The sequence below is a fragment of the Hippopotamus amphibius genome, chromosome 3 (assembly GCF_030028045.1).
Source record: "Hippopotamus amphibius kiboko isolate mHipAmp2 chromosome 3, mHipAmp2.hap2, whole genome shotgun sequence".
Lineage (NCBI taxonomy): Eukaryota > Metazoa > Chordata > Mammalia > Artiodactyla > Hippopotamidae > Hippopotamus > Hippopotamus amphibius.
In genome coordinates this window covers 75,224,029-75,247,313 of record NC_080188.1, presented here as the reverse complement: position 1 = coordinate 75,247,313, position 23,285 = coordinate 75,224,029, and the positions used below count along the sequence as shown (strand labels likewise).

The following is a 23,285-nucleotide window of genomic DNA, read 5'->3' as shown; positions in this document are numbered from 1 at the left end:
TGTTGATTGAAGGCTATACCTGTGTCAGAAGCTTCTCTTTTTCCTCTAATTCTTCATCATTAAGGGGTTCAGCTTCATCAATTTTAAGCTGTTCTTCTTTTTGTGCCTGTGCTGCATTTGGTAGGTCAGGATTTCGAGGCACCTAAAAATACACACATTTTTTTCTCTGTCATTAGTCAATATATTTTAGGAAGTATGAGATGAACTAAACTCAACCAAGTCATGACATTTCACAAGTTTTAATCCAGCCATGAAAGAAAACATATTGATATCATGCATTAAGTTAAAAACAAACCAGATTAGTTATGAACAAAGTGTTACTTCTATTACCTTGTACCCAATCGTTTTTCTGTAATACAGAATTTCTTTTTCCAATAATTCAAACAGACGTGGAGGAAAGAACTGGAAATCCTGAACATTAGGTTGTTTTGGAGGTCGAGGAGCCTAAAAAAAAAAGTATTCTTCATTAAAAAACTATTTTGCTTTAAATCTACCTATAATCTTTTTTCATTCTATAAAACCATGACACCCAATTCCCCAGGCAACTGAATGCATCTTTCACTAAAACTGAACAACCATTAATCACATTTTAAACACTTACATTTAAAATTAATCTTTAGAAAACTTTTAACAAAAGCTGAAGGAGGTATACTGTAAGAAACTACATAAAATCTAATTCTCAATCTGATTTTATCGCAAGAACATCAGAAGAATTATAATTTACAGTTCCAATATTTTTAGATATTCTTGCTGTCAACTCACCTTGGGTGCTTTAGGTTCACTGACACGAAGAGCTTCCCTGAAATAGGCATCAACAGCATAGTTGGCTTTTCTTTCTCGTTTAGGTGGTTCAATCCACTCTGTGAATGCAATCTAGCACATGGGAAACAGTTCAAATCACAAACTTTTATTATGTAGTCGCAAATCCTAAACGAATGCAACTCCTACTGTGTACATCACTATGACTATTATTTATAAATGCAAAGATATTCATAAAATGCTAAACCACAAGCTCTACGAAGCTAGGGATTATGTAATTAACACACAGCCGGGTGTCTAGGGAACAACATAGGCATTCAGTATTTCCTGACCAAATTAATGATACTGGGTGAAAAAAATGCTACAGAAGGTTTGTTAGGACCCAAATTAGGAGAGAAATGTAGATATATATTTAGCCTAGGAAAAATTCAGAAGATATACATGTTTAATGTTAAAAGGGAAATAACGTTACGTAGAAATTCTTTTTCTACCCTGTAGGTATTTTCTAATTTCACAATATAATAGCAAGTATTACTTATGAAATTAGAAGTTATTCTCTTAATTATCGCCAGCTAATTCTATTAAAAAAAAAAAACTAATAAGGTTGTGACATATTTTTTAACATTTCAGTTTACCAACTGAAAATCTGGCATTAAATTTAACACAAGAATGAAAATAATTCTGATGTGAGTAAAAAGAAATAACTGCTGTTTGAGACAAAGCATCACACCCAACACTTAAACTCCAAGTTTCAAGTAAAATATTAAGTCCTCAAGTAACCAAAATCTCTTTCTAAATTACCTTTTGTTTTTCTCTATAATCTTCTCCTTCAAAGTTATAAACACTCGACTCTGTATCCATTGTAAAGTTTCTAAGCGAGCTTTCACCCATCTTGGAGAGCTTTTCATTCATCTCTGCAGTCTAGGAAACAAGAAACATCCTATTAGATTGAGAATTTAAAAAGTATGAGAAATACACTCAAAATGAATTAGGCTTCATAGTACAAAACAATTCTTTCTGTAGAAGATTATAACTACTTCTTCAAACAGTTCTGGTTTAAAATATTTTATATAGTAAACACATCATGTAATCTGCATCTCACCTTCTTTGCACCTCTTTCCAAAATACCATCAATATCCTCATCAGTAATCTCGCTTTCCTTTGAAGCAAATACATGTGTTGCCCCATGCCTTATCATTTGAAGCATTTCATCTTTCCCAATTTTGTTCAGATTCTGATCCACAAGTCTTCCTGAAAAAAAAAAAAAAAGGATTTTGTGTAATGTTAATTGAACAAATTTCACTGGATACTTGAAATTTTAAATGTTAGATATAATGCCACATAATTTTGCCTCAAATATCAATCATTCCTGTTTATTCACATCTGATAATTTTCATTTTTACATAAAACGCCAAATTCTAAGTTGTAAGCTCTGAAATATTTCTAAAGTTTACATATTACGTAACGAAGCCTACTGAGTATCATTTCAATAAAACAGATTCCTGTATGGTGAAAATAACAGTAATTTGGGATATTTGAAAATCAAATTACCAAAACTTTTTTTAAGTATCAAAAGAGGAGAGCATTATAAACACGAGAAGTTTCTGATAAGCAGGAACTGATTAGTATTATCACTAATGCTCCCAAATCAGCTTTTTCTACTTTACAAAGGGTGAAGTACAAAAACCTTCATATTGCCAAACTTCAAGAGCCATTCACATACACTTATATTTCAAGTTTTCTACTTCAACCCACTTGTAATGAGTGGATAAAGATACAAGCTGTTTTCTGGGATCTTAAATACTTGTATCATGGTTTTGGATCCCTAACATAATGCACCATCAAATATCTGTGACTTTCAAAGTTAGGATGTATCCACAGAACATACTCTTTTTGAAAGCTATCTCACTGCTATCAAAATGCTCTTAAGCTAACAGAAATTACTTCCCTGTTGAACTGGGAGGGAACTTTTCAGACATAAAGTACTTCTATATATTCTCATATTTATAATTATATCCCTTAATCCACAGAACAGTTAACACAGAGGCATGCACCCAAGGCTTGCTGTTTGACTAGTATGTCTATAAAATGGAATAACAAAGCTACTAGCACAAAATTTTGCTCCAAAATTTGCCCTAGGAAGAAAAGGAAAAAAAAAAGAAAAAAAAAAAAACCTAAGTCAAACGGCTCATCCAATCTGACTGTAAAAGAATTAGCATTTTTTTAATCTTTAAAAAAAAAAAAAAGTGTTTCAGAGATGAAAATAATTGAGAATAAGAACCACAGGCAGTTGTTTTTCTAAAAGCATGGGTGAATGTGAAGGAAAAAAAACTAGCCATTACATCACTCATGAGAAACCTCACTGTTTGGCAGCCCCAGAAACTTTCCTAATTAAACATTTCACTGTAATAGTTTATATAGCTCTTGATGCCCTGGATGAGTCACTTTCTAGCTGTATAAATGGTAGACAAGTGACTTGCTTCTACCTCTGATGCCAACCTCCAGCTGGCATGAAGACTAAAGAAGATAATATTCAGTATTTAAATACTTATTTAGCACACTGCTTGGTACAACGCCCCCTATGTTAAGCAATTATTAAAAAAAAAAAACTAATAATAAGCAATCATATATTGATTGTCTTTACATACACAGACACGTGGCTAACTCCACGGTTGGCATTATGGGATATCAAAGAAATGTAACATTCCCTTACTTACAAGGAAATTAGAGACTGGTTGACAAAACCAAGACATACAAATGGAATAATCAGTGGATAATGTAACAGTATACCTCTTAGCTTTAGAGACAGATAAAATGTATTTTGGTCATGACACAATTTGGGAAGGAAAGAAACCAATGCGTGCTCAAGGTTATTGAGGGGTGGTGTTTTTTTGTTTTTTTGTTTTTTTTTTTTCTTTTTTACATTTTACACATCCCATCACTAACTCTATTTTAAGCTTCATGAGTGAATGCTGGTCTGGCATGAGAACTTGAAGTTCCCCTCAATTAATTCAAAATGAAATCCTACTCTCACCACCTAGTCCTATTTACCTAAATGTTTTTTCTGTTTCTTGCTCTCACTAAATGATAAACTCCATGAAGGTTAGGAACACTAGTTGGTTTCAGCCACCACTGTATTCTCAGCACTAACAAGGCCTGGCATCTGCAGGTGCTCAATAAATATTCGTGGACTAGAAAAAAGAATTCTGAGTTTTATTTTTATCTCTTCAAGTATCCCCCAGACTAGTCAACAGAGTGTAGGTACATGTAAATCATACTCACCACAAGTCTATTTAATGTGCACCACACTGAATGCTGCTTATTTTATATACATTATCCCCTTTAATCCCTAAAAATCCTAAACAGCAGTTCTCTGTATCCCTATTTAACAGATGAAGAGGCGTAGATAGTGTGAAAGTACTGTTAACCAGCAGAGTCAATATTCAAATTTCAACCTTCCTGAGCCCAAACCCATACTCTTAACAAAACTTAAGCTTACTTTAGTCTGGAATATAAATATTGTTGCCTGGCAGCTTGATTCAATACATGTTTAATAAAAAGAATCTCCAAAAAAATCCAGGAAAAAAGGTGTTATAAATTCAACTTGGTAAATGTTTAAAATCCTAAGGCTCACCTTGTTGGATGACTATTGAATCCAGTCTGAGTTTCATCTCAGCACGTTCCACTATTCTTTCTTCTACGGTGTTATCAGTTATGAAGCGGAACACCCTGACTGTTTTGGTTTGTCCAATTCTATGGGCTCGGTCCTAGGAAAATAACCAGGTTACTTTGAATCCAGTTGAAAATTCACATAACTAATATTTGAATGTGTATACCGAGGAACAAAATGAAAATATTCTCAAGTGCAAAATGGTTTTAAAAATATTAAACAACTATAACAGATTCATATTCCATTAACATTTCTTAAATTTTCGGTTTCTCAGTTTCAATCAATTTAATTGGTTATCTCACAAGAAAATCTTTCAGGAGGTACAGAACACATCACAGTTGCTGCATCTGTAAGAAACTGCCATAGTGAATAAAGAATCTCAGGAAGAAAAGATGGCGGCAAAGTAGAGGGACGTGGAATGCATCCCTCTCCACAGATGCACTGGGAATGCACCAAAAGACGCAATAATTCCCACAGAGAACCAACTGAACACCAGCAGATGATCTCGGACACCAGAAAGGACCACAAGGATCCCAACATAACTGGTAGGGAGGCATCTACGACGGCTCAAAGAGGGTGAAGTGGCTGAGCTGTGGCAGACAGGAGGGAGTGAGAAATACACAGACGGTCCGCACCACAGCTCAGCATTCCCGGACTGAGACGTCGATTCACAGCTGAACAGAGGGTCTGGGAGCGAGAGCGTGGGAACCAGAGAGCTGGTTCAGGCTGAGAAAAATTGTTGCCAGAAAGGTGACGGACCGAGAGGACAGGAGGGAAGAGGTCCGCGGCGAGGAGTGCCTGTCCCTGAGAGCTGCCCAGCCATGATGGCAGCTGGATGCTGCAGGCTCACGGGCAGGGGGGAGGAGCCACGGCATAGCCTCTCTCTCTCTTTCGGCACCTGCAGCAGGCAGTGGAGGGACCCCTGTGGGCCACCTACGGCACTCAGGGATAACAGGGACCCTCAGGCCCTCAGGCAGGGCTAGCTTTAAAGCCCCTTGGAACGCCGGCAGCAGGGAGGCTGCCGAGAACAAAGAGAGGCCCAACTCTGAGACATTCTGTTTACACCTGAGACACTGGCATCCCTCTGCAGCAGGCACTGCCACAGCCGACTGAGCCGCCGTGACCTAGACAGGGTGCCCCAGTGGAGGCGTAGCTGGGGGGAGGAGCTGCAGCTGGAGTTGCTCCCTTGGCCTGAGCCACTGGTGTCCCTCTGCAACAGGCACCACCCGAGCCACCATGACCCAGGCAGGGTGCCACTGCTCACTCACTCCCAGGGGAAGGAGCCACTATTGTACCCTCCCCCTCCCCACTCCCCAATGCTTACAGACAAACAATAAAGGAAGCTCTGCTGGTCACAGAATAATACAAAAAACCCAAGGCGAGTAGGACACTTACAGCTGAGACTCTGTTTCAGAAATATTAGTATCAATTCTACTGAACTGGTCCATTCTGGCATCAGTTCCAGTTTTTTTTTCTTTCTTTTTTTCTTTATTAATTATGATCTTAGTCCTAAGGGATCTACAAGATTTACAACATTTTTTATTCTATTCCTATTTTTTTGCCTTTTTATATGCTTCTATTTCTAGCTAAGTTTTTTGTAGTGCTGACCAGATCTCTCCTAATTTTTCATCTCTATCTTTTACACATTTCTATTCCTTTCTTTTTATTTGCATATTTCCAGTCACACTACACTCTTCTGTTCACCTGTCGTCCATCCATTTTTAATTTATTTTATCTTAACATACTTATAAGCAACACTATCGATCTGCTCAGACTCCTTGCTCTATTCTCCAGATGACGCACCACCTTGGTATTTAATATTAGGTTTTTGTCTTTATCTTAGGTCTTAGTACAATTGACTAATTTCATTCTGAGAATCTCCATTCTGTCTGGTGGTACTCTAGCTCTTTTCTATATTTGATCCTTTCAATATCTCCCTGGATCTGTGTTTGTATGTGTAAGGTGTTGTTTGTTTGTTTTTTAGTTTCTGTTTTGGTTTTCAATTTCTGTTGGTTTTCTCTTTGAATATCTGAGAGCATACTGGGGTTCTTCTGTCAGGTCTTTCTACTGCCTTAAGTCCTAATGGATTCAGTAATTGTGTGTCTTATACATGTATGTGTTTCCTAGACTTAGTATTTGTTTAACCCAACACTCGGCCATTAGTCTGGGGCTTGGACAGTCTTCTAAAAACCCCTCTATCGCTGGGAGAAGCAACACCAGAAATTTGGACAACCATCAGGAAACAAAGAAACACCATGCAGGCAAAGGAGCAGGAAAAAAACCTACAAGAACAAATAAATGAAGAGGATATAGGAAAAAAGCCTGAAAAAGAATTCAGAGTAATGATAGTAAAAATGACACAAAATCTCGATAACAAAATAGAGAAAATACAAGAAACAGTTCATAAGAACTCAGAAGAACTAAGGAACAAACAAACAGCAATGGATAACAACTGAAATTAAAAAGCTCTAGATTGTATAACCAGCAGAATAACTGAGGCAGAAGAATGAATAAGTGAGTTGGAAGATAGAATGGGGGAAATAAACGCCACAGAGCAGGAAAAAGAAAAAAGAATAAAAAGAATAGAAGACAGTCTCAGAGACCTCAGTGATAACATTATGCGCACCAATATTTGAATAATAGGCATCCCAGAAGGAGAAGAAAAAAAGAAAGGGTCTGAGAAAATATTTGAAGAGGTTATAGTGGAAAACTTCCCCAACATGGGAAAGGAAATAATTAACCAAGTCCAAGAAGTGCAGAGAGTCCAATACAGAATAAACCCAGGGAGAAATACATCAAGGCACATATTAATCAAACTAATTGAAGTTAAACACAAAGACAAAATATTAAAAGCAGCAAGAGAAAAGCAACAAATAACATATAAGGGAAAACCCATAAGGATAACAGCTGCCTTTCTACAGAAACTCTGCAGGCCAGATGGGAATGGCAGGATACACTGAAAGTTCTGAAAGAGAGAAACCTACAGCCAAGATTACTCTACCCAGCAAGAATCTCATTCAGATTTGAGGGAGAAATCAAAAGCTTTCCAGACAAGCAAAAGTTAAGAGAATTCAGCACCACCAAACCAGCCTTACAACAATTGCTAAAGGAAACACAAGAAAAGGAAAACACCTACAAATACAAACCCAAAACAATTAAGAAAATGGTAACTGGAACACACATGTCAATAATCACCTCATATGTAAATGGATTAAATGCTCCAACCAAAAGACACAGACTGGCTGAATGGATACAAAAACAAGACCCTTCTATATGCTGCCTACAAGAAACCCACTTCAGACCAAGGGACACATACAGACTGAAAGTAAAGGGATGGAAAAAGATATTCCATGCAAATGGAAGTCAAAAGAAAGCTGGAGTAGCAATACTCATATCAGACAAATTAGACTTGAAAGAATATTACAAGAGAGAAGGAAGGACACTACATAATGATCAAGGGATCCATCCAAGAAGAACATATCACAACGGTAAATATCTATGCCCCCAACATAGGAGCACCTCAATACATAAGGCAAATGCTAACAGCCATAAAAGGGGACATCGACAGGAACACAATAATAGTGGGAGGCATGAACACCCCACTTACATCAATGGACAGATCATCCAAACAGAAAATAAATAAGGACACACAAGCTTTAAATGACACATTAGACCATCTTGACTTAATTGATATTTATGGGACATTCCATCCAAAAATGACAGAATACACGTTCTTCTCAAGTGCACATGGAACATTTTCCAGGATAGATCACATCTTGGGTCACAAATCAATCCTCGGTAAATTCAAGAAAATTGAAATCATATCAAGCATCTTCTCAGACCACAACGCCATGAGACTAGATATCAACTACAGGAAAAAAACTGCAAAAAATACAAACACCTGGAGGCTAAACAATTCACTATTAAACAACCAAGAAATCACTAAAGAAATCAAAGAGGAAATCAAAAAATATGTAGAAACAAATGACAATGAAAACACAACAACCCAAAACCTATAGGACACAGCAAAAGCAGTTCTAAGAGAGAAGTTTATAGCAATACAGTCCTACCTTAAGAAACAAGAAAAACATCAAATAAACAACTTAACCTTACACCTAAAACAATTAGGAAAAGAAGAACAAAGAAACCCCAAAGTGAGCAGGAGGAAAGAAATCATAAATATCAGATCAGAAATAAATGAAAAAGAAATCAAGGAAACAACAGCAAAGATGAATGAAACTAAAAGCTGGTTCATTGAGAAGATAAACAAAATTGATAAACCATTAGCCAGACTCATCAGGAAAAAAAGGGAGAAGATGCAAATCAACAGAATTACAAATGAAAATGGAGAAGTAACAAAATACAGAAGATCATGAGAGACTACTACAAGCAACTATATGCCAATCAATTGGATAACCTGGAAGAAATGGATACATTCTTAGAAAAATACAATCTTCCAAGACTAAATCAGGAAAAAATAGAAACTATGAACAGACCAATCACAGGTATGGAAATTGAGGCTGTGATTAAAAATCTCCCAACACACAAAAGCCCAGGGCCAGATAGAGTCACAGGCAAATTCTATCAAACATTTCGAGTAGAGCTAACACCTATCCCTCTCAAACTCTTCCAAAATATAGCAGAAGGAGGAACACTCCCAAACTCATTCTATGAGGCCACCATCACCTGATACCAAAACCAGGCAAAGATGTCACAAAAAAAGAAAATTACAGGCCAATATCACTGATGAATATAGATGCAAAAATCCTCAACAAAATACTAGCTAACAGAATCCAACAGCACATCAAAAAGATCATGCACTATGATCAAGTGGAGTTTATCCCTGGGATGCAAGGATTCTTCAATGTACGCAAATCAATCAACGTGATACATCATAGTAACAAACTGAAGGATAAAAACCATCTGATAATCTCAATAGGTGCAGAAAAAGCTTTTGACAAAATTCAACATCCATTTATGATAAAAGCTCTCCAGAAAATGGGCATAGAAGGAAATTACCTCAACATAATAAAAGCCATATGTGAGAAACCAAAAGCCAATATCGTTCTAAATGGTGAAAAACTGAAAGAACTCCCTCTAAGAACAGGAACAAGACAAGGGTGTCCACTCTCACCATTATTAATCAACATAGTTTTGGAAGTTTTAGCCACAGCAACCAGAGAAGAAAAAGAAATAAAAGGGATCCAAATTGGAAAAGAAGAAGTAAAATTGTCACTCTTTGCAGATGACATGATATTATACATAGAAAACCCTAAAGACTCTACCAGAAAACTGCTAGCACTAATTGATGAGTTTAGTAAAGTAGCAGGATACAAAATTAATGCACAGAAATCTATTGCATTCCTATACACTAACAACGGAAGAGCAGAAAGAGAAATTAAGGAAACTCTCCCATTCACCACTGCAACAAAAAGAATAAAATACCTAGGAATAAACCTGCCTAAGGAGGCAAGAGATCTGTATACAGAAAACTTTAAGACACTGATGAAAGAAACCAAAGGTGATACAAACAGATGGAGGGACATACCATGTTCTTGGATTGGAAGAATCAATATCATGAAAATGACTGTACTACCCAAAGCAATTTACAGATTCAATGCAATCCCTATCAAATTACCTATGGCATTTTTCACAGAACTAGAGCAAGAAATCTTACGATTTGTATGGAAAAGCAAAAGACCCCGAACAGCCAAAGCAATCTTGAGAAGGAAAAACGGAGTTGGTGGAATCACGCTTCCTGACTTCAAACTATACTACAAGGCCATAGTGATCAAGACAGTATGGTACTGGCACAAAAATAGAAAGGAAGATCAATGGAACAGAATAGAGATCTCAGAGGTAAGCCCAAACACATATGGGCACCTTATCTTTGACAAAGGTGGCAAGAATATACAATGGAAAAAAGACAGCCTCTTCAATAAGTGGTGCTGGGAAAATTGGATAGCTACGTGTAAAAGAATGAAATTAGAACACATCGTAACATCATTCACAAAAATAAACTCAATGGATTAAGGCTCTAAATATAAGGCCAGACACTATAAAACTCCTAGAGGAAAACATAGGCAGAACAGTCTATGACATACATCAAAGCAAGGTCCTTTTTGACCCACTTCCTAGAATCATGGAAATAAAATCAAGAATAAACAAATGGGACCTCATGAAACCTAAAAGCTTTTGCACAGCAAAAGAAACCATAAAGAAGACTAGAAGGCAACCCTCAGAATGGGAGAAAATACTTGCCAACGAAGCAACGGACAAAGGATTAATCTCCAAAATATACAAGCAGCTCACGCAGCTTAATATCAAAAAAGCAAATAACCCAATCCACAAATGGGTGGAAGACCTAAATCGACATTTCTCCAAAGAAGATATACAGATGGCCAACAAACACATGAAAAGATGTTCAACATCACTAATTATCAGAGAAATGCAAGTCAAAGCTACAATGAGGTATCACCTCACACCAGTCAGAATGGCCATCATCACAAAATCTGGAAACAATAAATGTTGGAGAGGGTGTGGAGAAAAGGGAACTCTCCTGCGCTGTTGGTGGGACTGTAAGTTGGTACAGCCGCTATGGAAAACAGCATGGAGGTTCCTTAAAAAATTAAAAATAGAACTACCATATGGATCCAGTAATCCCACTACTGAGCATATACCCAGAGAAAACCATAATCCAAAAAGAAACATGTACCATAATGTTTATTGCAGCACTCTTTACAATAGCCAGGACATGGAAGCAACCTAAATGCCCATCAACAAATGAATGGATAAAGAAGATGTGGCATATATATAGAATGGGATATTACTCAGCTATAAAAAGGAACGAGATAGAGCTATATGTAATGAGGTGGATAGACCTAGAGTCTGTCATACAGAGTGAAGTAAGCCAGAAAGAGAAAGACAAATATTGTATGCTAACTCACATACAGAATCTAAAAATGGTACTGATGAACTCAGTGACAAGACAAGAACAAGGACGCAGATGCAGAGAATGGACTGGAGAACTCGAGGTGTGGGGGGTTGGGGGGTGAAGGGGAAGCTGAGACAAAGCAAGAGAGTAGCACAGACATATATATACTACCAACTGTAAAACAGATAGCCAGTGGGAAGTTGTTGTATAACAAAGGGAGTCCAACTCGAGGATGGAAGATGCCTTAGAGGACTGGGACGGAGAGGGTGGGGGGTAGTCGAGGGAGGGAGGGAATACGGGGATATGTGTATAAATACAGATGATTGACCTTGGTGTACCTCAAAAACTGGTACAAGAGTGTAAAGCAATTATATTCCAACAAAAATAGTAAGAAGAAGAAGAAGAAGAAACTGCCATATTAAATTTACTAGGTTATACAGAAATAAAATACATAATGTCTCCAGACAAGACAAACAAAACTATAATCTTTACGTCTGATGATAAAAGTTTTTAAAAATCTTTTTCTCTTAGGTTTAAATTCAAGATGTTTTTCTACCTAAATCAAATCTAAATTTTCACTGTGATTAGGGAAAAAAGTGATGAATAAACGAACTCCACAAACAATATAAAAATCCTAGTATTTAAATAGCACCTAATTAACTACACATAAGTAGTCAAATTAATTTGAATTCCATTTTCTGTTTAACGTCTGGTAAGTTCACAAAACGCATTCTTACAAAGCATCCCTATTTCTAATTGATCGATTTTCCCCAGCCACCCTTACAAAGAGTCACAGGATGAAAGTGGCCAACACCAAAGATGTAAATGCCACAGATCAAATTATTAGCAGTATCAAACTTAAGAATCTGTAAGTTTTCATATTAATCTATTGATCATAAATTTTATCAACATAAGAATGATCTTCTTTATCTGGCCAAGATTCTCCCACACATGGGCCTAAAATTTTAAGCATCTAATGTGGCAGGCAGGTTAGTATCTCCCCAAACCCGAGTACCCCTTCCTCCTAGGACATTAACTACACTATCATTTAACAACTCCTTTGTAGTCAGTTACACTATATGACTGAGTGCTGGCCAATGAATGCAGGGACAGTATCAGTTGTGACCCATAGAAAATTTTCTGGGCAACTCTCAGCTTTCTCTCCTCCCCTTTCTGCCAACAGAATGCTGAGGATATAACAGGACTGTAAGGTACTAAGATATGGCAAAGCTGTAAGATGGAAATACCCTGATTTAGATGGAAGATCACCTGCAAAATACCCTCACTGAACAATGAGGACACAGAAAATAAAATTCTACTAGATTAAGTCACTGACATTTGTAGACCGTTTATTAGTGTACTCTAACTAGAACATCTATTAAGCATAGAATAAATATATTTCTCTCTTACCATAGCCTGAAGATCTACTTGGGGATTCCAATCTGAGTCATACAAAATTACTACATCAGCAGTAGCAAGATTGATGCCAAGACCACCAGCACGTGTGCTTAACATGAAAACAAACTTTGTGCTGTTTGGTTCATTGTATGCATTGATGGATTCCTATAGACATAAAATAAAACAAATGTCAGAAAATTATTTTATCTGATAATTTTTTGATCTCCCCTCCCCAGATTTTACTCACTTGTCTCTCATCATGGGGTGTCTGCCCATCCAATCTACAGTACTCATAATTTCTCCACATGCAATAATCTTCCAAAATATCCAATACCCTCGTCATCTGACTGAAGATTAGTACTCGTGAACCTGTTGGCAAATATAACAGCCCATTAACAGAAGCTTCAAAATTAAAAAAACATTCATTTAAATTTAAGTCTAACCAAAACCAAGACAAACCAATTACCCCTTAATTCCAGGTTATGTAGTTTGTTACAAGAAAAAACTACATTATTTATTATCCAAGTCAGTCACTCCCCACATTTTTCCCATCAAGGCACAAACAGAAAAGGGTTGTATTATACAACACACTAAGGAAAACAGAAAAGGGTAGCTACCTCTGGCCTGGGAGGGCTTACCATCCCAAAGACTAAGAGTATCATTATCTTTTTAACCCACATACTTAAAAATAACCCTCTACCACAACAACTCTCCCCTGTGCATGGCCCCACACATCCACCAACACACACCCAATACCCTGGTCTCATTCCAGTTCTGAAGACCCACTCCAGATGGAAGGATCATAAGTGTGTGCCTCACATCTACATCATCGTCCTTCATGCCATGACTCAAATTATCCAACTGCCTACTATTTCTTCAGTCAGCTGCACAACACCTTCAGTAGGATGTATGAATACAAAGGAACCATTTTGAAAAACAATGACTATGAAACTATCTTAGAAACTGAGGCTGATAATCCCCTCCTGTTCCACCTTCCCATGCCCTAAAGGCATAACGATGTTCAGTAGTCTCCTACCAAGTTCTTGCCACTCCTCCCCACATACTCTTTTTCTTCAATAACTTAGCTTTTAAGGAAAGCACTTTAGAAAACACATTTCCAAACAAAGATATAAAAAGGAAAAAGAAAAAAGTAAACAAATTCACTGACAACTCTTACGTTTCAACAGTCAATATCCTACAGGAGATTAATCTACTGGTACAATTTTCATTCTTATCAAAATACACAGAGAAACATAAATGGAGAAATTTAAAATCTGACTGTGTACTTCATATTACAGAATGAATAATCTGTGTATGAAATGCCTTGATGTCTGGGATTTGGTTCAAAACATTCCAAAAGGAGGAAAGCAGGTAGAGTATAGATAAAAACAAGTTTTGCCATTAGTTTATAATTGTTGGAGCTGGCTTCACACTAAATTCTCTCTACACTCGTAATTTAAATACAACTGTACACATACTTTCATATAAAATGCCAGCATATTATAAATAAAATTGCTTTGGGTCCATGCACATATTTAATTAAATTAAAAATCCACATAAATAACTGAGGAACAATACCATGAACACACCACCACTGTCTACCAAAGGCCCTGGGAACTGCATATGGGTAAGAAGAGCATTCTTGGCATTTTATAACAAAAAGTTGATATTTCTAGGAAAGCAAAAATCCAGCGAGTGTGGCTGCCCTAACTACTGATTGCTTTCTAAAAGATTTAAGGCTTAAAACTGGGAAGGGGTGGGGTGGGGTGTGGAGCTCAGGTAGTGGCTAGTTTTTAAATGTCCCACACTTCGACTTTAGAAAGTGCCAGAGCAGTCAATTCACACTGTAGGGCAGCTCCCTCACTTTAACATCAGAATCTTAAAACTGTTTCCACTACTTCTCCATTTGATACCAGTAACATAGGTACCTTGCTCTTTTAATTTAGGGAGCAGTTTGTCTAACACCACCATTTTGCCACTGTTGGTAACTAGATGCATGTCCGTTGTGTAAGGTGGACCAGGTTCAGCTCCATCAAAGAGATATGGGTGATTACAGCATTTCCTCAACTGCATCAGGATGTTCAGTAGCCTCATTTTGTCCATCTTCCCTGCAGAGTTTAGTATATCTATATCCTTCATTAATATCCGAGTATACCTAGAGAGAAGAAAAATATTTTAAGAGGGCTCAAATGTTCCTGGACCAGTCCCTGACACTTTACATACTTAATCCCATCTCAACCCAAAATACCTGCAAAAAAACAATCCATCAACTTATGAGGTGTGGTTAGGAGTCTATCACCTATAACTTCTTTTTCCTTCTGTTTCCCTTTATTGCCCCCAGTGTTCTAATGTGCACCTTTAAAGGTACGTTTTAAACAATTTTAATTTGTAGTCTTTTCCAACAGAAGAGTGCCACTATTCCATTACAATTCAATGTAGTTAATGCAGCATTTGGGTAAGAACATTTAACATCTAAGGAGGGAGAAAGAATCATGAGAACATAAGGCATGATGATGAAAATAAAATGAATACAGTGAGATTTAATATAAGTAAAAGTGCACAGGGCTGGGAAGAAAGAAGGTGGCAGTTAAGCTAGGGCTGGATTATGAAAAGCCTTGACTGTATACGCTAAGAAGTTAGACATTATCCCAAAGGAAAGAGTAATATGTCTAAATACCAAAGTTTCAGGACCTTAAATCCTCTGAGCAAAATAACTTAAATCACTGAAGCAATCTACGCTTAACAACTCCAATTACAGGGCACAAAATATCCAAGACAGACCTTTCCATCACAATTCTGACTGATACAAGTTTACCAATATGATTATAACTAAAGATTTGTCTTCCCTCAGCAATGACCCATACCTTAATTTTGTATTTTAGAACCATATAAGACAAGCCTAACATCTTTGCTACCCTACAGAAACCTTTCAAAATTTCTGAGGACATTTAGGATGGCCTACCTTCTACAGTGGTCATGTCTTTCGCACATAACACCCATTTCTTTGCCATTATATCCTTTTCTCTTTTGACCAGCAACACTTGCCCTTGCAAATACTTATCAATATTGAGTATGGAACTGAAGATACTTGAGATGTGCTATAACCTTAAGAACAGGGTGGCTACTTAGTCCTCTCCTCTGAACACTACACTTAAGTCAGCAGTCTAGTCTTTTGGATTTCATACACCCATAAAGCTTAAAACAAGGTAACATGAAAAAAAGAAAAGATGAAAAAAACTTAAAAGGTTTTCAACTTTTTTAGTAAGCCCTATTCAGGTGTTTTAAAAATAGCTACCATATGTTATCACCATAATTACACAAAAGGACATTTTATCTTGCTTAAAATAAAACATCAACTCAGAATAGTCTTTTTAATTAAATAAATGTAGCTTTCTGAGACAAGAGAAAGCACTTATATTTTTTCATACCTGTGCAATCTCCAACTTCATTAGAGACTAGCTCTAGCCCATGGGCCAGTATTTATGAGCCACCAGGTTAACCACATGTCTCATATCTGCACTACCACAGCTTCTTTTTTAAAAACTCTAGAGGGCTTTAAATGCATTTCTGTTAAATGCCAAGTTTAACTTTCGAATTCATAAACCTCCCAACCTTATTCTGTCATCTAATAAAGACTTTGTATCACAAATTTGATTAGCAAGTCCTAGGACATATATGACTGGGAAACTCTTCAGGATAAGTTCAATCCAGCTAACAGAATTCCTTGACAACAGAAGTTAGGAAAACAAAATACAAATGAAAGTGCAGAATCAAGAGTGATTTCAAAAACATCTCAGAACACATACCATTCCCTTTGCATTTTGCTGAGACCCACATAGATTTTTACTTCTTTCTTTGGAGGCAAACTCTTTTCAACATCAGCCTTAATTCGACGAAGGAGGAATGGACGCAAAACCTTAAAAGAGCGAAAAGAAATAGAGATGACCTTATCTGTAATGTGAGTATTATTTCAGGATCTCAAAAGTTTCTATTAAATACATAGAAAAGAAATATATCTTCCTGAATAGCAAATGATTCTTAGGACTTCTCCCTTCCAAATATATATTTTATTATTACTGATTTCCTAAAGAGTAATGTTAAGATGACTGTTTATTCAATATATATAAGTACACACTTAACATATTGTCATAAAGTATTAAAAATAGTAAATTTTAAAGATGATATTTTCAACATTCATTGCCTTTCAGATTTCAAACTAGTCAACTTGCATGTAGACTGTCTAACATTACTTAAGAAATGGCTAGGTCCACATTAAGATGTCGTCATGGTTACAGTTTTTAAATTTACTATCCTTTTCTTATGGAAGCAGACAAAAGTAAAGTAAACAAATCATGAGTATACAGTTCAATACATTTTAACCAAGTAAACACACCCATGTAATTGTCTCCTAGATAAACAGAATATCCCATAAATTCTTCTGTAACCTTCCTAGTCACTATCCCCCTTTTTCCTCCCAAAGGTAAGCAATACTCATACTTTTTAAAGTCAAATTAGTTTTGCTGGTTATTAACTTTATATACAAAGACTCATATAGTACACGCCCTTTATATATCGTTTCTTTTACCCGACACTATATTTGTGAGACATACCCATGTTGTATGTAATTCATTCACTTTCATAAAATTATAAATATAAGACATCTATAAAACAAAAGGTATCCTCTTGTGTCTTCCTTTGTTCTATTTACACTAGCTTATAAAAATATGATCATCACAAAACAAATTAAAAATTGGTGAGAAAAATAATAAGCAACACTTCTCTAGTATCATCACATAAGGAAGCTAGTGCAGCCCTAGCCAAAAGCTAGCACCAACTGCCAGACGTGTGAGGACCTTCAGTCCCACTGGCCCTCTTCCAGAATTGTCCAGGTAAATGCAGCTGGATAAATCCAGGTAAAACCAGCAAAGAACCCACTCAGCCAACTCATAAATTCTGGGGTTATTAAAATATATACAATTTAGGTTTTGGTATGGGTTTTTTTTTGGGGGGGGGGGCAGCATGTTGCAACAATAGAAAACTCATACAATAAGCAAGAATTATCTCATTCCTAAGTACACCCATGTGACTGTGAATATACTCTTTCATTATGAGATCACAGGCGCTATGGTGGGAATTTCAAGAGAGCAGAAAGGTAGCCACCAGACCTTTCCCCCCGATTTGATGAGCATCTTCATACTACTTTCTGAACAAAATAAACAAATGCCGAAACTGGTATTCTGTTGTGTGGGTTTTAGCATGCTTTACCCACCTGTACTTATCTATTTATTAAAGCAAAGTCTACATATGCACTCCATAATCCTTCAAATAAATCTGAATGTTTACATGCTTCAATGCCATCTAAATTGAAACAAAAGTGTCTAGGAGATCATTACCTTCAAATATTTACCAAAATAAAATTTCAGTACACAGAATTTTAAATTAATTTTAATTTTAAATTAAAATTAAATTTAAAATTAAATTAATTTTAAGGTACCTTAAAATTAAAACATTTGAACATTCATAAATTTTTAATTTTTCCCCCTTGATTAAAGACGCACTTTGAGCCAGGCGTTGTGCCAGGGATACAAAACAAATTTAAGACATATCATGCCTTTGTGTTTGATGCAGCAGGGAAAACATTTGTAAATAAGTCATTTCAATACCCTGTGCAAATGTCAACATTATTAAAGATAGGATATGCAGGAGTCTTTAGGCTGGCCTCAGCCTGGGCATTCAGTGGAGGAAGTGACATCACCACTGAGTCTTGGCCTAGGTATTTACTAGTAAAGAGGGCAGGAAAGGGGATACTAGATGTGGCAAAAAAGATACGCAGACAGACTGAAATTAGCACAACATTTACAAGAAACCAACAATGTGGCCAGCAACTTTAGCAAATTAAAGCTTGATATGAGAAGTGAAACAGAAGCTGGAAAATTATAGAAAGGCTAACTCTTTGGAGGACAGGCAATTTTGCCTCACAAGTCCTGTTTATGATGCCTAGAAACATTTTTTATTGTCACAAATGAGGGCATACTACTGGCATCTAGTGAGAAGTGTTTTGGGGATGCTGTTAAACAAGAAAGCCACCTTCCCCATCCTCCAAAAAGTTATTCAGGCCAAAATGTCAATACAAGTTGAGAAACCCTGAGTTAGGTCATGAAAGGCCTTATATGTCATGATTTATCCTGCTGGCCAGGGTATCATAATCTGGGGTCTGTTAGAGAAATTTCTATCTTCCTACCAACTTTCACTTGTGAATCTTCACAGGAAGGAACAAAGCCATACTTCACGGCAAAAACATATCAACTCTTCTCACACTGCACTATTAGCAACTGCTTATACAGTCACTGGGTTTAAGAACAATAGACAAACCTTTAGTCTTTTAGAACAAAATCTCTTAGATTCTCCTATGGAATGCAAATGGAACTAAGCTTCCAAAACTTGTCTATACTAAGTCCTTATGCAACTTTTCTTTCCCCCACTGTACTTTTTTTAACCTAAGGAATTACTTTTTCCCTTCATTAAGTTAGGATTCCATCCTCATTCTAGAGCTAAAACTGCCATATATTACCCCCTCCCACCCGTTAACTGTAAGATTAAACAGTTAAGTGAGCAGGATTCATATAGATCTGATTCTAAAGTCACTGTGCTTTTTTTCATCAACAGAAAAATAATCCACTAATTTGGATCTGTATCATTTTTCCCACTGGAAATATGCTTTCTAACCCTACTCCAAAATACTTACCATATGAAGCCTCTCAACTAGCTTTTGATCCCCAAGGCAATTGTTTGTATCAAACCACGAATCAAAGTCCTAGATTAACAAACAAAAAACATTAAGATCAGAGATAATATTAACTGCAAATACCCTATTATGCTAGTTATACAGCATGTAACAATAAATTCTAAAATTAATATTTGAGTTGTGAACCACAAAAATCATTCAGTTCAATTCTTCTTTTCATGTGTGCTACTGTTAGCAATTAATTTTAGAATTAGTTTGGGAATCATATTATTTCCTTAACATTTGTCTCAAAAACATCCAAATGACAAGTTTCATAGTGAAAAGAAAATAGTTAGAAACCAAGTTTTATAGAATCAGAAAATCAATATTCTTGAAAAAAATATCAGGGGGAAGGGGAGGCTGGGACAAAGTGAGAGAGTAGCACTGACATATACACACTACCAAATGTGAAATAGCTAGCTAGTGGGAAGCTGCTGCATAGCACAGGGAGATCAGCTCGGTGCTTTATGATGCCCTAGGGGAGTGGGAGAGGGATGGTGGGAGGAAGGCTCAAAATGGGGGGGATACAGGGATATACATAGCTGATTCATTTTGTTGTACAGCAGAAACTAACATAACATTGTAAGCAGTTATACTCCAATAAAGATATATTAAAAAAAAGAAAGAAAAAAAGAAAAAATATCCTTCAGTTTCAGAAAACCTTAAAAATTAAAATCACTTCACGGTTTGTTCTCTAAGACCACTCAGACTACTCAAACACAAGGTTTCTAGAGCAATGTCAATTTTCATTAAACTTACTAAAAGTGAAATTGAGATTACCACAGCATTTCATTAGTGTTTGGGTAGGATCTGAACAAGAAGTTTCCCTGTTCTTACCTCTTTAGCATATTTATTACATACAGCTGACCCCTGAACAACACACGGGTTAGGAGCACCAACACTCCATGCAGCTGAAAATCCACACATAACTTACAGTCAGCCCTCCCACTGCAGATCATGCAGAACTATTGTATTTACTACTGGAAAAAAACAAAACATAACCTACGTATGTAGACCTGCCCAGTTCAAACTTGTGCTGTTCAAGGACCAACTGTATTTGTTTTGTGAGTAAACATAACACATTCACTGTGTTAATCACAACAAAGCTTTAACAGAGATTATTAAACAAATGAAAGCGTCAATGTGGCAAGAAAAATTTATCTCACAAACAAAATCAAAACACATAAAAGCAGAACTAAAGAAGCTTGCTGACACTGATTAAATGTCTTTCAAGAACACAATTTTCTCTACTCTTAAAATGATTCTTACTTAACACAACAAACCAAAATTAACACCTTTTTGGAACTTATCTGAACAAGCTCTTCAAAGCCACAAACACTTCAGCAATGAGAACAAAGATTCAAAAATGAATTCTAGTCCAACAAAAAAGTGACATTACTAATAAGCATAGACTCAACATAATGTACATTATGTTTCTAAGTACAACCAACAGTTCAAATCGTTAATTAACCATTTCTATCACTGCAAATAATCTATCAAAGATAAGGAATAGGTTCTGTTTGTCAGACCATAAGAAAGAATAGCTAGACAGAGTTCACCATATTTGAGGGCCATCTTGGAGAGAGGGCATCCTGGGGACTTAAAAAACACAGGCAACAAGAAGTACACAAATTCACTTGGCGAACACCCTGAGCACTCTTTAAGAACATAAACCTAGAGCCACTGAAACAATGGCAGGTCAACAGAACCACCAAATAAGCAAATCTATGACATTCCAGAGAGAACAAACCATGATTTCTATAATAAGACTGACATCAAAAAGGCACAAAAGTAAATTCTCAGGATGTATACAAAACTTGGTAAACTACAAAAGGGTAACTACCTAAAAGTGCGAAAAAGTAATGATTATCTCAAGCAGTACAGAAAGGCAGGCCAATTCTTTTTTTAATTCTTCTGGTTTTACTGATAAACTGACATACGGCTCTCTATAGGTTTAAGGTGTACAGCACAATGACTTGACTTATACACATCATGAAATGATTATCACAATGTTTAGAGAAAATCCATCATCTCACACAGATATAAAATCAAAGAAACAGAAAAAATATCTTTCCTTGTGATGAAAACTCTTAGAATTTATTATTGTTACTATTACTTGTTACTTACTCAACTTTCGTGTATAACAGACAGCAGTGTTAATTACATTTCTCACGCTGTACATCTCTAGTACTTATTTATAAATGGAAGATAAATAAGTACAATAAACTCTATGCCTTTTGACTGCCTTCATCCACTGACTCTGGTAACCACAAATCATCTGATCTCTTTTTCTATGAGTTCATTTGTTTTTTGAAGCAGACTGATTCTGTTACAAAAATGTGTAGTACTAAAAATATTATTCCAATCAGAAAATAATAAGAAATACTTACATCAGCTGAATTAAAAACATCTGGCAACAAAAAATTAAGCAGTGACCAAAGCTCATGCAAGTTGTTTTGAAGAGGTGTTCCAGTTAATAATAGCCGATTTGTAGTCTTGAATTCCCTCACTATTTCTGACAACTGAAAGAAAAAAATTCATCATTAGAATGAATATTCTGCATATCGATCAAATTCTAAACTAAGGCACAAATGATTTTCACATCGAAATATCAAATTACCTTAGATTTTTCATTTTTGATCCTGTGAGCTTCATCTATAACTAAGTACCTCCAATTAAATTTTTTGAAAACAGACTTCTCTTTAATAAGCATTTCATAAGATGTTACACATACATCCCATTCTCCTGGTAATAAAACGTCTCTGACAAAAGCAGCCTGTGTAGCAAAAGAAAAAAATTACATCATGCAGAAATAAACTACACATTAAATTTATTGATGACAAGGACATAATCTACTATGTAAAAGGGGATGGGAATATTAAAAAGAAATAAGTTATCTATAGTACACAAGCAGCTAGAACCAGCTCAAAGTAACTTCACTAATCATGAAGTAATCAAGTCAGAGTCATTTAGTAAAAAATAACTGACAAAATTCTTTGGGGCAAAAGTCAATAGACTAATTCTTGGGACTTCCTAGGTGGCACAGTGGTTAAGAATCCGCCTGCCAATGCAGGGGACACGTGCTCAATCCCTGCCCCAGGAAGATACCACATGCCGCAGAGCAACTAAGCTCGTGCACCACAACTATTGAGCCTGTGCTCTAGAGCCAGTGAGACACAACTATTGAGCTATTAATCTTCTCCTTTCACAGGTGAGGAAACTAAAGCAAAGACTGGTTAAACAACTGGGCTTCAGAGCATAATAAGCAATTTTGTAACTTAGAATACCCAAAGTATCTAGAAAGAGAGAAAAAAAACCTAGAGTTATCATTGATAGCTGAATGAAGGGAAAACAAAATTGGGCACATAGTCCTTCAATACAGTACATTTTTTAATCCAAATTTTGTATTCTTAATAGTATCATTTCCATATCTTCTTCCAAAAAGGATGCACCAACTGATCAATATTTTAACTTATTCTGGTATCATACCAACTTGTCAAGTTACTATTTACATTATTATTTACTATTATAAACTACAATTCTATGACTATTATCATTATATACACCAATCTAAACATCTGGCTTCTTCAACTTCCAACCACCTCAAAACACTCAAAATTTCTTTTAAAAATAAGAAAATGCTGCTAGTATAAAACAAGCCTTTGATTTTATAACCACCCCCCAAAAGCAGGAGAAACAAACTATATTCTTACAGTCTTCTACAGTCTACAACTCGTTTC

At 36.2% G+C, this 23,285-nt stretch overlaps 1 protein-coding gene across 1 annotated transcript in view; it reads right to left on the bottom strand.

Moving 5' to 3' along the window:
* The window catches only part of SMARCA5 (SWI/SNF related, matrix associated, actin dependent regulator of chromatin, subfamily a, member 5), a 45,074-nt gene that overhangs the window by 6,761 nt on the left and 15,028 nt on the right, over positions 1–23,285 (bottom strand). The window contains exons 7-19 of the mRNA XM_057727558.1: positions 22,166–22,321; positions 21,936–22,067; positions 19,507–19,575; positions 16,568–16,677; positions 14,690–14,916; positions 13,009–13,130; positions 12,774–12,926; positions 4,394–4,526; positions 1,862–2,010; positions 1,561–1,680; positions 763–873; positions 331–444; positions 20–142 (exon numbers count right to left, since the gene is read on the bottom strand). Coding sequence (XP_057583541.1) covers positions 20–142; positions 331–444; positions 763–873; positions 1,561–1,680; positions 1,862–2,010; positions 4,394–4,526; positions 12,774–12,926; positions 13,009–13,130; positions 14,690–14,916; positions 16,568–16,677; positions 19,507–19,575; positions 21,936–22,067; positions 22,166–22,321 — 1,719 coding nt within the window. The remainder of the gene's footprint in view (positions 1–19; positions 143–330; positions 445–762; positions 874–1,560; positions 1,681–1,861; positions 2,011–4,393; positions 4,527–12,773; positions 12,927–13,008; positions 13,131–14,689; positions 14,917–16,567; positions 16,678–19,506; positions 19,576–21,935; positions 22,068–22,165; positions 22,322–23,285) is intronic.